This window comes from Aythya fuligula, chromosome 3 (assembly GCF_009819795.1).
Source record: "Aythya fuligula isolate bAytFul2 chromosome 3, bAytFul2.pri, whole genome shotgun sequence".
NCBI classification, from domain to species: Eukaryota; Metazoa; Chordata; class Aves; order Anseriformes; family Anatidae; genus Aythya; species Aythya fuligula.
The window spans coordinates 67,354,969-67,372,469 of record NC_045561.1 but is presented as its reverse complement, the minus strand read 5'-3'; the positions used below and the strand labels follow the sequence as shown (position 1 = coordinate 67,372,469).

At 34.3% G+C, this 17,501-nt stretch overlaps 1 protein-coding gene across 2 annotated transcripts in view; it reads right to left on the bottom strand.

The window, feature by feature from the left end:
* Positions 1–17,501, bottom strand: part of GRIK2 (glutamate ionotropic receptor kainate type subunit 2) — a 394,781-nt gene that overhangs the window by 66,917 nt on the left and 310,363 nt on the right. For both annotated transcript variants that reach the window (XM_032184252.1, XM_032184253.1), the window contains exon 14: positions 15,117–15,334. In XM_032184252.1, the coding sequence (XP_032040143.1) occupies positions 15,117–15,334 (218 nt within the window). The remainder of the gene's footprint in view (positions 1–15,116; positions 15,335–17,501) is intronic.

Here is a 17,501-nt window from a genome sequence, read left to right as displayed (position 1 = left end):
TAACAGAACATCCAATATCAGTATTTTAATATAAAGCTTGGTGAAGATATAAAATTGCTTCAAAGTTTTATAAGAAATATGTATTCATCCCTATAACTAGAGGTGTTTTTACAGAAAGATGAGCAATTAAGAAGTTGGGCTTTACTTTAAAAAAAAAAAAAAAACTTGTTTATTTTCAAGCACACAAAATCTCTAGTTAACCTTCTTTGTAAGAAAGTATCCCACAAGTTTGCAAAGTGAATGAACAATAAGTGATTCATCAATGAGTATTTTCCTCCAAGTAGGCTATCCTCACTAACACCTGCTCTTTTTTATAGTTTGCTCAGGAAGCATTCAACTTATCAGCAACTGTAAACTCTCATACAGACAAGTACTATCTGTTATCCACTGTCTTACCAGCTTAACATCAGTCTGTTTACTGACTCTCTCGTTTTGCCATTCCCTGTAGGACAATGTCTCTAAAGAGTAACCACTGAATTGATGTAACAAAACTGTTTTTCAGCAGTAGTTCTCTGTGTGGAAAAGCATTGAAAAGTTGCATATATTGTTCAGAAAAAGAAGCAAACATAAATATCCAAGCTATCCCCAAAATAAGGAACATTCTGGTCTCAAATATTTATGCTCCAGAGAAATTATAACATGTTGTTTGTTTTCCATGAACTTTCTCCAAAACCAGCATTTACACTCATCTATAATACAGTGATCGCCCAGGGAGTCAATTTTTGTCTCAGAGTTATTCCACTGGATCTGCTCTATTCAGAGCAAGAAGAAATTGCAACATTCCATTTTACAACTAATAAAATCACTTAGTGTAATTCCCCTGATGAATATCTATCTAACTTTTTAAATGTTGTTAAACTGACTGTCAGAACTGAAAGCCATGATATTCTAATTTTCTGAAAGCTTGATAGAACCAATATTCTTTGTATAGATGAAGCGTAATGAAGCACTTTCTTTCCCATAGGAAACTTTTCCACTCATATTCTTTGATGCCAACTAACCTTCACATCTGTTATTTCCCTATTGATTGCTACAACTTGGCACTTTTGTAGAGTGTCAGATGAGGCAGTTGTATTCAATGACACCACTTCCTCTTCAACAAAAGGAGTGCAGTAAAAAAGCAATGTGCTTCCTATATACTTCAGGGGAAAGGCTGTGTGCAAGTTATATAAACAAATACACGTACAAATTTGTTCCTTTTATACCAAACCACTGCCTATGTAAAATTATGCAAACTAGAGGTGGTTTTGAATTTTTTAAGCAAATGAGGAGTCATTCTGGGTCTCACTTAAAAAATCCATCTCAATATACACTATGGAAATAAGTTTGAAATTAGTCATCACTTAAAGTATGATCCAAACATATAATTACAAATCAGTAATGCACATTAGAGAATATCAGAACAAAGTATATATATATAATTTGTTTATTATTATTATTTTTGCTGTCACTGAATGCAAAGACATCAAAGATTGGTTTTTCAAGTAAAATGAAATAATTTCTTCTTGACCCATATTACACTAGTGAAAAGTTTCATTTGAAACTAAAATGATAAATGATAGCAATTATCTAATAGACCTCATTTATAATTCTGTGGGAATCACCAGCATTACAAAATGAAAAGAACTGAACATTTAAATTAAAGATCAAATATAATACTTTGATTTCAGACAGAATGAAAGTATGCCATGGCACACATGCCATTGGTGTTTTACATTTGCATCTTTTGTCTAGTCCAAGCCTCTAGTTGTGTAACATTTAACCGATAATATACATATTAGTTTATTTTTTCTTGGTGAAACTTCAGATTCTTTTAACTTTGCTTTAATAGCCACATTTTGTTCTTTATTCTTATATAATAAGACATATAGTCTTATTTGGAATTAGCTTTTTTTTTTTTTTTTTTTTTTTTGCCTTTAAATACAGATTTACAAAGGCAGTTAAACACCTAATTTCTACTGAAATCAATTGAAACTTATTAATGAAAAAAGTATTTAGCCATGAGGATTTAGTTCCATCTGAAGATTTTCAGGTTATATAAATAGTTCAACAGGTTGCTCCCACAATAACTCATTTGCATTGTCAAACCACTGTAACTAAGAAGAAAAAAAAATAAATAAAAAAGGAAGAAAAAAAGTATTTGTCTTTTCAAACAGATTTTTCACTAAGGAGCAGAACCAGATTCTATTTGCAACATTTCAGCAAAACTGCTGAAGATTCTCACCAAGTTATATCTAAATCAAGAATGTGATCCCTCTGGTACCATTAATAAAACAGAGACAGGATACAGGACCGATAACTGTGTATAACACAGGCATGGGGCTTGGAACATTTTGGCTTGTCCTAAGGAATCATTTCCCAGGGGATACCTGGGTTCCACCCAAACATAATTTGGACCATAGCTCAGGAGAAGTCAAGTATAATCCCGGGCTGTTCCTAATGGTGTTTGTGAATGATCGCCCAATTTTGGAGGAAAAGAGTCCTTTGACTTTGCATTTAAAAAGGTCCTAATCTGTTTTATTTACTACTGCAAATATAGTCTTAAACTGTAAAAGTACAGGACAGAGAAATATAATGGATATGGAACAATAGATTTGAAACACTGTATAAAGAAAGATTTCTGTACGTTTTTTTCCTCACTGTTTAATAAAAGCTTATTTATACATTTTACTTTAGTCTCTAGACAATGTACTTCAAAATTCTTACTTCAAAATGTTGGGTCAAAAATTATGATTTTTCTAGAACAGTTTCTAAGACAGTTTTAACCATTTTCTGTCCTGCCTTCTAACTGATAAACCCAAAAGTACAGAAAAATGAAATTTGCAGAAGAGAATGAATAATTCAGATTCTGTTAGAGAGTATAGTTTGTTATAGATATGGGCAACATACCTGCGGTGTTGTCATCTTCAGATTTAAAGGTGATTACATGTTCTAAAAATTTAGTATGCCAATTCTTTTGATTGTTTTTTCTTGCTGTTCTTTTTTTAATAAATGAAAAACAAATCCTTAAACAACAGTCTCTTTCCTCTAAATATTTTACGAGCTTTAATAACAGTTGTAACTTAAATCATATCACACTTTTGGAAATCCACATTATTTATTAGAGGATGACAACATAAAAATGTCTGGAGCCTGAAGTGGTTTTAGAAATGGTAATCTGAATTTATCCTCAGATACAAAAAATGACAAGCTATACAGCAGATGACACTGAAATATCTACCCTGTTGGTGGAAGATAAATGTTTTTAACCTCTAATATGATTAAACATATGGAGTCACATGAGCAAAGCAAAATGATGAATTATATTTGTTGTTATTTTTACTTTTATTTTGGACAAGCTTTTACAGTCACTGGCTTACTTTTAGCAACACTGATTTTTCCTGGAAGTGAACAGTTTGTTCTTTCTACACACAACATTTAAAAACATGGACTAGAATTTTGGCCATAATCCAACTCAGTCTGTTAGCCAAAATGTGAACTTTTTTACAATTTAAAAGAGATTTGTCTCTTTTGTGTGTTTGTGTGTGTCCATTTTAGTGCCAAAATGCAAGAAAAGGAACTCTTCACAGCCTTTCAGCCAGTCATCTAAAATAAGGCAAATATTCCCCACAATACTATCTAAGGCAGATAGCCATGAGATTAGAAACATTTATATTATTTCTTATAAAAATAATTAATTTACTTGCATATTTTTTATTACAGCCTCTCCCTACAGTTATGTTGCATTTTATACATATATGAAAATTGTCTAGTGATTAAGCAGTGACCAGAAAGACTCATCTGATGTATTTGCAGCTATTACGCATCCAGACCAAGGTATTAATCAAGGTTTCTCTGTTGTCAATGGGAAAAGCTCTTGAATTCTGGAGGATGCTGACCTTCTAGAACAGTTACTCAAGGTAGTTTTGAAGTTTTGTGGTGCCTTTTATTTTTTTTTTCCAATGCCAATAAAAGGAGACTAACTGAAAGGAGAGCAAGTATCCACATTTTGGAGAGATAAGAAACCTGCCCTACATGTTTCCAAAACTGTCTTTCCTAAGTTTGTTTTCCATTTCTATAGTTTCCCTTCAACTGCCCCTTTCAGTTTTGATCATCTGATTTTAAAAGACAGTCACTGACAGTATCAAATTGTCTTCATTATGAACAAGATAAATAAAAATCTCCTTAATTTCAGAGTAAAGATTTCTTGTATGAAGAAGCTCTAACTACAAGAGGTGGTTATAACTGCAGTTTCATTGCTTCTTGCAATGAATAGAAAGTTCATCTAGGGATGTATCTTCTTTCTGAGATAGTGGAGATGTATTAAAAAATACATGTATAAAGAGTAAAGAATACAAGCTTCAATCAGACATGTTATACAGAGGTATCTTAAGAATTTTGGAAGATTCCTAGTTATGTCAAAGAAGCTAAATGTCTCCTGTATCAAAACTAAATCAAACCAAACCAACCAACCAAACAAACAAAACAAAACACCTATTCTGAGAACATAAGTCAAATTCTGCATAAATATATATATATATACCTATATATGTTACTTACGATCATCACCATTATTATGAGGACTGTTGTGCTTTCTTGCCAGGATAGTTAATTTTCTTCATAATAACTCATATGGCACTGTGTAATACTGTTGATAATACACTGATGTTTGGTTGCTGCTGAGCAGAGGTTACACAAAGTAACGCCTTTTCTGCTTCTCATCCTGCTCAGTGAGGAGGCTGGGTGTGCACGAGAAGGGACACAGCCTGGGCAGCTGACCCAGGCTGACCAAAGGGATATTCTATATCATATGGCCTCATGCTCAGCAATAAAAGCTGGGGAAAGGGGTATTGGTGGATGTTTGGAGTGATACCATTTGTCTCCCCAAGTAACCATTATGCATGATAATCTGCTTTCCTGGAAGTGGCTGAACATCTGCCTGTCAATGGGAAGTAAAAAATAAATTCCTTGTCTTGTTTTGCTTGTGCATGCAGCTTTTTCTATACCTATTAAAATGTATTCACCTCAACCCATGAGTTCTTGCACCTTTACATTTCTGATTCTTACCCCTGTCCCACTGTGGGGAGAGCAACTGAGTGGCTGCGTGGGACTTAGCTGTCTACAGGGGTTAAACCACAACAGTGACTGTCTCAGCCTGTAGGATGTGGGAAGAAAAACAAAAAACAAAACAACAACAAAAAAAAACAAACAAACAAACAAACAAACAAAAGAAACCCACATAATTTCCTATACAAGAAAATGACAAGTAAATTAAAAGATCATATTCTATATCTGAAGAAATTAAAGAGTGCTAAGATATATATTGCTGTTTATCTTTGGTCCACAGTGTGTTCATGGACAGATAGGTAGGTTACCCTGATCATAAAGCATGGTTTTGTATATTTTTTGTGAAAATCCATATTCTATATTGTGTAGATTAAGGACCTTGAATACTTTAAATACAAGTTGATTTAATGCATGAATTAAAAAAAAATCTTTAAAGGCATCCATATCAAATGCAGTTTATTTAATTATTACTATAGGTGCATTGCAAAAAGGATAGATTAACTGATTTTGACAAGCATTCTGTTCAAAGCGGTGAAAAACTCTGGAGAAGAAATTCATCGGTATAATAGGACTCTAGGTGGTGTCCAGGGCAATTCTGGCACTGTAAATATTTCTCATACACAAAGCAATGCTAATGCAGTTGGACAATGCCTCAGTAGTATCATACATAAACTGACAAGGCGGAACCAAGAATTCACCTCTTCTAATGAATAGAGGCTTTCAGACTGCTTCAGCAGGCAGGAAATAACACTGAAGGTTGCTCATATGGCAGGATCTCACACAAGACTGGCTAAACCAAGAGACAGTTCACTCTGGCGAATGGTTTCTGAATCACATTCCTAGGATGAGTCATAGATAAAATCTGCAAACTTTAATGGCTACTTGGTGATAGATCTATTTGCTTTGAAGAGGAAGACTCAGACAGTTAAAAGTGTTTTCAGATGTAGTCTCAATTTCTTAAACAAACCCTAACTCTGAAATCTTTCAAAGAGAATCCTGTTTGGAGTAGAAGGATTCTTTATGATCCAGTTCTGCTCCCTTTCCCACCTTGCTCAGAATCTAAGGAAGTCATAACGAGAATAAAGCTCAGATAAGAAATTGAAAGTGTTCTTGCCCTACCTCCTAGGGAAAAGCGGCAGGAGATGGAAAGAAAGAGGCTAGGTAAAAATTAGGTTACGCACTTCTGAGAAGGAAAAAGCCTTGCAACCAAACCTATGATAAGAACCCAGTGTTAAGCCATTCTCTTACAACTGTCAGCAACTGGTCAGCAGTTGCATTACAGGCCCAGGTGAGGCCAGAGAGTGAAATGTATCAAGTAACTGAAAGGAAACAAAATGGCTTACCTTTTAACACCAAACCTACAATAATACATAGAGACAACTTATATTCTGTAAGTATCAGCAATTACATTGCTGTTGATTCTCATCCTCACACCTCCAAATATCTAAATAAATATCCAAATATCTAGACAACAGAACTCACTTCCCCAAGGGTCCCTGGCTTTTGTGTCTAACAGGGCGCTTGCTGTAAGATCACCCTGCCACAGAAAGAGATACTCTCTGCTCCTCTTGCATCTTGGATCTAACACTCCAGGAGGCAGAGCAGCTTTCTTCAAAAATGAAAACTAAACGTGCAACAATAACAAAAATATTCATTTTCACTTGGATCTGAAAGCTGGACTGACTCTAGCCACCACCCTATTATATGTATCACCAACAGAGTTTGAGGGTGATGGGAGGAGAAGAGTTTAACTACTCACAGTGTCGTAAATTGATGCTGAATCAACACAGTGAGAAAACTATTGAGATGCATGAACAGAAGTAATTTGCAGTGATGTGGATGGATTAAACTCCATTTGACTTCAAAAGGAAAAGACCCTGTTTTTCTTGTATTTAGTGGCATCAATATGTATTTTCCAAAATAGAAGATTGAATGGTTACTCTTAAATGCAAAAGTTTCAAGTATCAAGATCATAAAATTTCTCTGAATCAAGTATATGTTATGTTGTAGATTTTTTTGTCTTTTGTTGATAATAAGTCCTAAAACAATTTAGGACTCAAAATGTCCTCCAAATAATACTAGTTTATTATCATGTTTGACTTTCTAAGGGCTACGGTACAGTTGATTAGTTTTTGTTGTTGTTGTTGTTGTTTTTCCCCCTCTGGGCTCTGATTTCTTGTAGCCTACGTTTCTATCAAAGTGGCAATTAGATCTTGCTATATTTTACCATACCAACATACCTTACACAGAGAAAGATTGGCATTAGTCAGATAAACTCCATGATATGTCTACAGCATGGATAATTAGTGCATGTGCTCTAATTAATGCATATTATTATGGGACACAATTTTGAAAACATGATACAAATGTCAGCTTCTTGTTTGTATGTTCATTTTAGCTCTTCATTAGATTCAAAATGAAAAATACTTATGGAACAGAAAAGACAAATGGGACTATAGGTTATATAGTTTAGCCCACTTGAGAGTTCTATGCAGAGATCAGCATAAAAGTCTTTCCCCTATGAATATTTTGGGGAAATGAAGAAACAGATGGTGAATTGTAGAAAATACTAACTCAGATGACTCATAGACAAAGGAGACTTTTCTTAATGCCAACTTTTATTTCATTTTTGATGTTTCTCTTCAGCTTCTTTTTAAAAATAGCTAGTGGGGACCCAATTTGTATGTTAAGTATTTAATTTAATATTGTAATTACTCTAAATGACTAATCTTGTCTTCACTTCAAAATTATGTATAATTCTTTGAAAGGACTCTGAAAAGCCTGTGTATGTGTTTCACTGGGTTCTAACACCTGTAGCTGCTGGAGACAAGTGTAAGTTATAAGTATGTCTCTTGTAATTTTGGAGCATAATTATCTCTAGGGAACCTGCTGGTCCTAGAGATGGACCTGTGGACTCTTGAGGTCCCTTCCAACCCCTACAATTCTGTGATTCTGTGATTTTGTGATAATTATTCATGAATACAGCATGTTATCCAGCAGCTTATTAAGGGTGCTTACTGTCTGTATATAGGGCATAATGGAGCATGAATCTTTGTAGAAATGAAAACTTGGTTAAACTCTATGTTAATCTTTTTCAGCCTATACAGTTGGAAAAGGGTAAAAAGGTAAAGGTAATGAGGAATGTGAAAAGAGGAAAGGGAAGGCAAAAGGCAAGGACACGGACAAAGGCAAGGGTGGGAAGGCAGTGGATTTCTTTTGCCTCAGCCCTGAGAGTCTACAGGCAGCCAAACATATACCCTTATTCACTGCAGTAACACTAATAGCTCTGACAACCCCACAGAAGGGAAAAGGGTCAAGACAGCATAAAACCATTTCAGTAAACTTTGTCCCAGTACCTAGAGAGTTTTGTTGGAATGAGTCCCTTTATGTGAATTACTTCTGCTTTCTATCCCAAGATGCAAAAGACAGACCATTCACCTCAAATAACTTAATGATACCAAATTTATCTGATAATTTAAATTTAGAATTCAAATGCAGTGCTGTTCTTGTTAATGTCAACGCATCACCTAACCTACCTAGCTCTACCTAGCTCCCTTGCTCTTATGAAGAAATGAATAGAATTCAGTGAGACACAGGTGTTTTAAGGTCTCTGGACAAAGCCTTGTTCTCACGGCCAGTGTCTCATTCTCACAGACTCTGTAATTGCACATTCCCTTAATTGCACATACTCCCTTAAGTGTATGGAGTGACTACACAGACCTTGCTTTATAGGTTTTCACCTGTGTCTGCTTTTTTGCACATTCAGAGAAGTAGTGGTTAACCAAACAGGTGTTCCTACAAAGAGGGAATAATAAAGGGAAAAGAGAAATAATGCATTTCAGCTGCACGTGTTTCTAGTAGATAAGTCCGAAGTATGATAATGATCCAAAAGAAAAAAAAGAAAAAAGAAATAAGAAAAAAGAAAAAAGAAAAAAAACAGCAGCAAGGCATTTATATTCATTCCATTCCATTCTAGTCATCAGTGCCACGTGTTTTTATGCATAAGAACAAGTCTGTGTTTGTTACATTAAAATGTGACTTTTCTATAAAGAGAAATCATTTTAAAGCCAACTGAACAAGTATATCTTGTATCTGCTGCAATTATTTTTTACACATTGTCCAGATCAACACATGGGGGCTAGGGCTCAAAAGTTTTTTGTTTGTTTGTTTGTTCGTTTTTTTCATTAGTCAGCATCATTGAATGTATATTTGAAAAGCTCAGAAGCAGTGTTTCTTTCATCTTTGACTTGCGGCAATTCCACCAAATGATTGACATGTATTGCTAAACTTCATAATATATTATCTGTACTACTCAACTAAAGGTTCTATGTCTGTATATGCTGATGTGCCTACGTGCATGTTTATATGTTAAACAGAGGAACATTTGCCTATTACAATGTTCAAACTCAGGTCTGAAAAACCCACCTAGGTGGGTTTTTGGCTTCATGCATGCCCCTGCCAGTGTCACTCATGACATATGAATGGCATTCATACCTTTATTTAGAGTCTATTTTAGGGATTTTGTAATGATAGCAAATGTCAGAGCTTCCTGCTGTTTAACAATGGACTTCATTTTAACAATGGACTGAGAATTTGAAAAATTAAGGTAGGCATTAAGTACTGAATTATTGTCTGCCCAGAATTCCTTAGGGAAATGATAAAAAAAAAAAAAAAAATGGCAAAGGCAAAAAGGGGAAAAAAAATGACAAGGGTCAGCAACATGGACTTTTATGGAGAAAACACAGTGCAGGAAGAAATGGAAGACACTACAGAAAAGCAGAGCTTTTGGGTCCTGAAGAAGAAAAGGAAAGAAACTGGCAAATATAAATGACAGAATATTCTATCAGATAATTCTAAGGTATGTGAGTCAGCTTTCCTTAATTAGTTTCCTATCTGCCTTTCACCAGGTGATCTTGAAAAAGATGCATTCCCTTTCAGTGCTTCAGCTTCCTTATCAGCAAAGCAAGGATATAAAATACATGAGTCTCACAGAGAGCTGAAAACACCTTTAATTCATGATACAGAAGTAACGACACTAACCTAAAGCTACTATAGAGAAAGAAAAATTATTACTATTTTATTACCATTTGGTATGCAAGTGCTGAGTAATCCTAGCTGAAAAAAGTTCCATTGTGCATGGTACTGTACAAAAACATAGAAAGAAAAAACAAATCTGACACTGAAAGGTACAGATAAGAAAAAACATGAGAAAAATGAATATACACAGCAAGTTCACAAACAAAAATAATCATAAAATTGTAGACTGCTATAAATATATGTGTTGTAGTATTTCCTTTGTGTATGAGGATAGAGAGCTGAGGTACAAATAGAAGCAGTGTATTAATTTTTTTCCTCTCACTTTCAGAACTGTCAATCAGAAAGAAAACAGATTTATTTATTTATTTATTTATTTTGAGAAACAGAGACTGAGAGACCACAGAAGGAAGAGGGAATGAAAATTCTGAGCTTTTTTATCCAAGAACAGCTACTGAGATAAGTACCTTTCATGAAAATAATAAAAGCTTTTTATTTTATTCCAAAGAATAAGGAAGATAGGCTTCTGAAACTTGAAAACCATCAATAGTCATTCTTAATTTCCATTCAGAATTCTGTGAGCAACACTAGAACAGTCAAGACTCGTTTTCATTATAATTTTCACACTGTAAGCATTCAGGAAAGCCTTGACACCAGTAGAACTAGCCAATAGAAGAGAAGGGAAATTTGTAACTAAGAAAACTCGGTGATTTGAGAAACATCAAAATGTGTATTGGGAGAGGAAACAACATGCTTATCTCAGAGATGGCTTAGAATCTATTTTCACATTTCTTTTCCCAATTATTTCCTTACAATTCTTGGATAATACTAAAGTCATTTTATTGTTCCCAGTGAAATAGCCCACCATGACCCGCCAGTCATATAACAGTTTCATTCACAACAGTAACAGCATTAAAGAACCATAGAATGGTTTAGGTTAGAAGGGACCTGTGGATGTCATCTAGTCTATCGACCCTGCTCAAGCATGGACACCTAGAGCTGCTTGCCCAGGACTGGGTCCAGACAGCTTTTGAATATCTCCAAGAAGGGAGACTCCACAAACTCCCTGGGCAAACCTGTATTCTTACACCCCGGGTGCTCTCCAAGATTTTAACTTTAGCAGGTTCTAATCTAGCAGTTATCTTGTTTGCCTAATTTCCATTTAGGTTCTCCTTCAAAAAAAATGTTCTTCTATTTTAGCATCACACAGCTTTGGCCAGGTTCCAAAGTTTTTTAAAGAAAAAATTCACAGGACTTCTATATAGATAATTTATGCAGAAATTACTGTCAGTCTCATGGGTAGCTACTGAGCCTCACTGTGATTGGAACTAATAACTATTACCAAGATATGATAATTTAATTTAACATTAGGAAACCATCTGGTGCCTTCATTTCATGTTGTAACATAATGCTGCTGTTTTGCTCAATCCACTCTCATTACAACAAGATAAAGCAGTTAAGGAAAAACATACACACAGATGATAAATTTATCCCCTTTGTCATCTTTGTGCAACCCTTCCAGAAGTCACACTCTCATAGATTTTTAAAGTAGGAGGGGACTACTAAAGTCTAAACTGAGCTAATGAAGGCTATGTATTTCACTGAGTAGACTCTAAATCAAAAGGATAGTGTGCTTGGGCTATGTTACATCTTTCTCCTCGTAATGGCTGATGAACCCACTCCTAGGTAAATTCTACTAGTGGTTAATTACTTACAGTCTTACAAATGTGCACCTTATTTCTGGTCTGAATTTGCCTAACTTAGCTTTGAAACACTGGATCTCATTATGCCTTTTTCTGCTAGATTAAACAGCCATCAAGTCTCATCAAGTCAAAAGTCTCATTCCCATTAAGGCACTTACAAACCATGATCAAGTCACCTCTTCACCTTTTCTTCAGCAGATTAAACAGACTGATCTTCTTTATCCTCTAACTATAAGGCTTTTTCTTCCAGACCTTCTTTCGCCTTTTATGAACTCTTACCAATTTTAAACATATTTTTGAAGTGTGGTCACCAGAACAGGATATTTCATTGGTTCCCTAATACAGAGGCAGTGTTGCTTCCTATTTGATTCACTTGTTCATATAACAAAGAATCTAATATATACTATTTAAAATTCACATTCAGCTTATTGATAAAGCAGAAGTATTCCAAAAGCATTTTAAAACATACTTATCCTAGTTTTTATACTCAGTACAGAAAAAATCAGGCACCTCGTGTCTTTCCTTCACTATCTACCTCTAGTGTAACTTCTGTACTTTAAGACATTTTTCTGATACTTTTTTGTCTTTTTTGATCAGGTGCCTGTTCTTAAGTTCTTTTTATATTATAATTTAACTGTAGTATCTATGAACTAGTCAACTCTGGTAGTAGTAACTTTTAAGGCAATTCCACTTCCAGTCTTCTTTGAAAATATTTTCTTGAAGTAAGGAAATTATATTCCTGAAGTAATTTGCATATACAGAAGATAAATTTACTTTGTGAACACACAAATACAGATAGAGTATGTTGACCAGTCCTATAATATTTTGATTCCTGATATCTCAGCCTTGTTAATTAAAAATACCTAATTATACCAGAAAGTTTACTGGAACAGATAGACTGTAACCAAACATTTTCTTTTATCTTCTGTGAGAAATACATTTAATTAGATTGTATTCCTTACATAGCTAGATGTAGTGAAAAGCATTTACATCAAGCATACTTTAATTTCAAAATGGAAGATGCTTCAGACACTGAATGAAATTAAGTTGTACAGTTTCCCTTTACATCTCTTTTGAGTATGATTTTCATTTATTGGCTTCACTACAAGAACAGTTGTGCCTATTCCTAATGCTTATGTTTGGATGCATTTTACTTTGTACAAAATAATACTCATTAAATTCCATACTTCTTAGTTAAGATAGTAAACTAATTGGAAAAATATTTGGAATCATTTGTTTGCTATCTGGAACAGAAGTACGGAAGTATCAGTGTATTTTCATGTCACAAAACACTAAACACAACTTGATCACACATAAAGCCCAGAAAATATGTTTGCTCAGCAGAATAAACCTTAATTTGACCTAAAATTTATCAGGAGAATACAAAAATCCCATGTTTTTTTCTGACTTCTGTTTCATTCATAGTGAAGTAGAATAATTTGGTAATATACTAAAATCAATACCAAATTATGTGATCTGACACTATAACTCTGTTATAAGTCTAGGGTATTTCAAAAACATGTCACTAAAACAAATGCCTATGCAAGATGTGCAATTCCTATTCTGTTAGAAGTAAATCTTCTCTAGTTCTTGAGTATAGTAGAAAAACACAAAATATATCTAAATAAATAGAAACAGAAACAGAGCAACAAGAAAGAAATGTGCAGAAAAGGGAGCAGTATATTAATATGCAGAGGGGAAAAACATCCAAAGAAAGAGAAATAGTTTCTGCATGCTAAAAACACAGATTGCGTACACACATACAAAAGGAAAATGAAAGAAAAATGGCAGAAAATTAAAGGAAGGTGGGGGAGAGCAAGACTGACTTAAGAAGTTGCTTCTGGCAACTACAGGAAAAGACGCTCCTAAGTTAAAATTGCTTCTTAATATTTTAGAATCCACAGTTTCAGTCTGAAACAGAACAAGTTCAGTCTTCTGCTTGACAAGAATGAAAATAAAGCTCTGTAGTGTTTTCTGGTAACTCAATTCATAATGTCATCCCTTTATGTCCTCAGACTTAAATCGTTTCAATTCTTTTAAAAATGTCAGTCTTTAAACCTTCTTTCAAAAGTTTAGAAAAGAAAGAAGCAATTTTATTTAATTGCTTTAAATATTTCCTGACATCCAGACACCTCTAATTGATTAGTTACTTCTATTAACTTCCTCAGCTCCCTTTCTAAGAAGCATTCTGGAGAATACTCTGAATGTTTTCAAAGCATTCTAAAGTGCTGAAGTTTTATCAATTTTATTTCCAAGCAGAAGCTTAAAGCCCTATAAATATTTTAAAAATATATATAAATAAAACTATGTGTACATTTGGATTGGCTGTAAGATCATAATATGATCATACTATTCATATGAACGAATAGTAACTATTTAGCCATTGAACAAGTATGTTAAAAAATGAACAAACATCTCTGAATCTAATGAGGGGAACTGCATATATATTTTTTGTTTTCTGGGCCAGCCTACATTTTTCCCTTGGACTTCACTTTGTCTAGTTTCAAATGCCAGCTTAATGGTCAGCTCAAATCTTTATGTGACAGCATAGTAACTCATAAAAACAGAATACTCATAAAACTCATAAACTCATAAAAACAGAACAGCTAAAAGTCTTCAAAAGACCTTAAGACAAGCTTTAAACACCTCTCTGGATGATCCAGGATATGCCTGTGCTATCAAACATGAAGAGGTATAGAACAAACCATTCTCCTCTCATGCATACTTCTCATTAATTTGAGCTGACTTACATTCTTGATGACGCTATAAAAGAAACCTTTCTTTCTAATCCACCAGCATATTTCACTATATTTCAGATGGAATTATTTTAGTAACAGACTAAAATGAACAGAAAAACTGGAAGAATCTGATCTTTTTTTATGAACAAATTAAATTTTAAAATTTCTCAAAAATAAGTCCAAAAGATATTCTCTGTACAGCCAGTAATATTCTTAGAAAAGCCCAGTTGCTTGAGCAAAGATTAACATTAAGTATAATGCTACTGTATATATAATGATACTGTAACACCTACTTCAGCAAAACTCATTCTTGTACACAGAATTAGATCTGTCAAAGCAAAGTGTTCATGTTTCTTCACCTAAACTGTTACCATACATTCAGTTCTTTAAGCAAAAATCATCAGAGAACTTGCCTGCTATTGCCCATGAGAGCAATTTTGCATTTGCTTCACTTGCTATCTCAGGAAATCCTCAGAAAGTGATTTTCAGTTACTTTTGAAAGTGGGGGAATAGTATCCTTTGCTGTAGCAAGATGCAGAGACATTCCCCCCACAATCAGGATATAGGATCTTTTCAAACAGAATATAAAGCTTACCTTAAAGAAAGTCATGGTTGCTCCATCTTCAACTGCCCCATACTCTATCTTTGTCTGCTTGGCCAAATCATCAGCAGAATCAATAGGGGATTCCATACGTTCCACTGTCAGAAAGGCGGCTAGGTTAGCAGTGTACGAGGAAATGATGATAAGTGTGAAAAACCACCAAATGCCTCCCACTATCCTGGTGGAGAGGGCTTTGGGCATGAGCTCAGAACCTAATGAAAACCAGGGGAGAAAGATGAAACCAACGCACAGAAAATAATTAGTAAGTGTTCAGCACTTTTTGCCACAGTGGGGAGATGGAATCACTGTGCAAAAAAATCTTTAAGCTACAGGTTTTTGTGTACTGCTTGTAAAAACACACACAACTGAAATGAAAAATAAGAACTGATTACATTTATAAAGACAGGATTTTTGGAGCTGTGGGAATCAAAGAATAGTAATGGGAGACTTGGTTATCAGTGCTTTAAAATAAATAAATAAATAAATAAAGTGAAAAAAGCATTTACTTGAACTGGTTTTCCAGAAAAATTCATGGCTGGACTGAGCCTCTAACTTAATATTAATATTGAAGCACTTATATAGTTCTTTAACTTTAAGGCATGAAATAAGCATTGTTTAAATATTTTGTAAATCTAATTTGATTAAGTAAAAAAAAAAAAAAAAAAAAAAGGAAAAGATATGAAATAAAGCATTTCATATCTGAAATACATAATATAAAATATAAAGGAATCAATGAATTTTGCTATTTGTATTGCAAATAGAAGTCAGGATTGTTTATTGAATGCTTAGATTTAAAAAAGGAACATCTCCCATCTCTATAGTTAGCCCCACAATTTCATATTAATATGGTTGGCTACACCACATATTTAATTTGATAGAACAGCAATGAAAAGATTAGACTGCTATGCATAAACTGGATATAGATAGATTATAATGCATTGCTGGAGTTGCCTGCTCATGGCACTAAAGAATGGAGGGGGCTACAAACACTGTATAGTAATTTGCATAATTATTAATGCTAATTTAGAATCTAATGAGATAAATTGAAGCACATAAACTCCTTTTGTGCCTAATTACTAAAAATAGGAAAAATAAAATTCAATGTAATTTACAACCGCAAATATTTATTATAAATGAACATGTATGGATTTTTTTTTTTCCCAAAACATTATAATTGAATGAAATGAATTTTCTAATGATGTCAAATAAACAATTTCAAGCTTCACTGGAAAAAGTTTATATAAGATCTTGTAGAAGTATCTGAAAACTTGTTTTCAAAGAAACAGATTTACCATATCCACTACATAATTGTACCACAGCAATCACTTTTTTTTAATTGGTCACTATGCCTGTTTTGAGATCTCCTGGGTAAAATGGAATGAAGGCAAGATGGACTATTTTATTCCTGTTAAATTTTAGTGTTCATATTGAATCATTTAAGGAAATGGTCCAGCAAGGTAACACATCTTCATATAAAGAAAGATTATGCCAAACTTCCAACATCAATGCCAAAAACAGAACAGAACGGAGAGTAAAAAAAAAAAAAAAAAAAAAAAAGTCAAAGAAAAGGAAAAAAGAAGTGGTATCATAACTGGACTATTGTATTTAAAAACAGCCCATCTTACCCTGCAGTTCATCTTACCCTTGCTGTTTCAAACAAAAAAAGCTGACAGACTTGGACATGACAGCCAACTCCAGCGCCAGACTCTGCCTAGAATTCTGCAAGGAAAAAAGTAGAAAAGTACCTTTCTGATGTAGTTGCTCCTAGGCCCTGCCAGTCAGACACTTAGACACCGTAATACTAACAGACTTCCCAATAAGCCCACCATCACCAACTGTTTTTTAATTGCTTGTTTCATTTAAAAATCAACACCAGTAAAGTCATATAGGACTGGGAAGAAAAGAAGAGCGGAAATGTTTGCCACAGTTGCCCCAATTACCACAAGTTCGTACCTTACCAAGGACTGAAACACAGTGCCACCTAGGCCCGTAAAACAGAGCCTGGTTAGGGGCTGACTGTCATGTACCCAAGGTAACGTCATGTCCAGCACTATATCCCACAGTTTCCTGGGAGTGAGGGGTGTCAGCAAGACATGTATGAGTTCCCTCTATCATGTATCCTCCAGCATTAAGCAAATGTTTTGCAAAGAAACAGCCCTTATAAGTTATTGTGAGTAAGGCCCAAGCGCTAATTTAGTTTTCCCAATGGAAAGTTATTGCCGTTAGGTGAGAACTTCCATGCCTGTGTAAATGCCTACTTTTAGATGACTTCATGGTTTTGGGAATTTTTTTTGCATAGCAATTACCAATATCAAGACTGATGCTTCATCCTTAGGACAGTACCTTTGAAAGTGAATTAAAACACTAATTGAGTCAAAG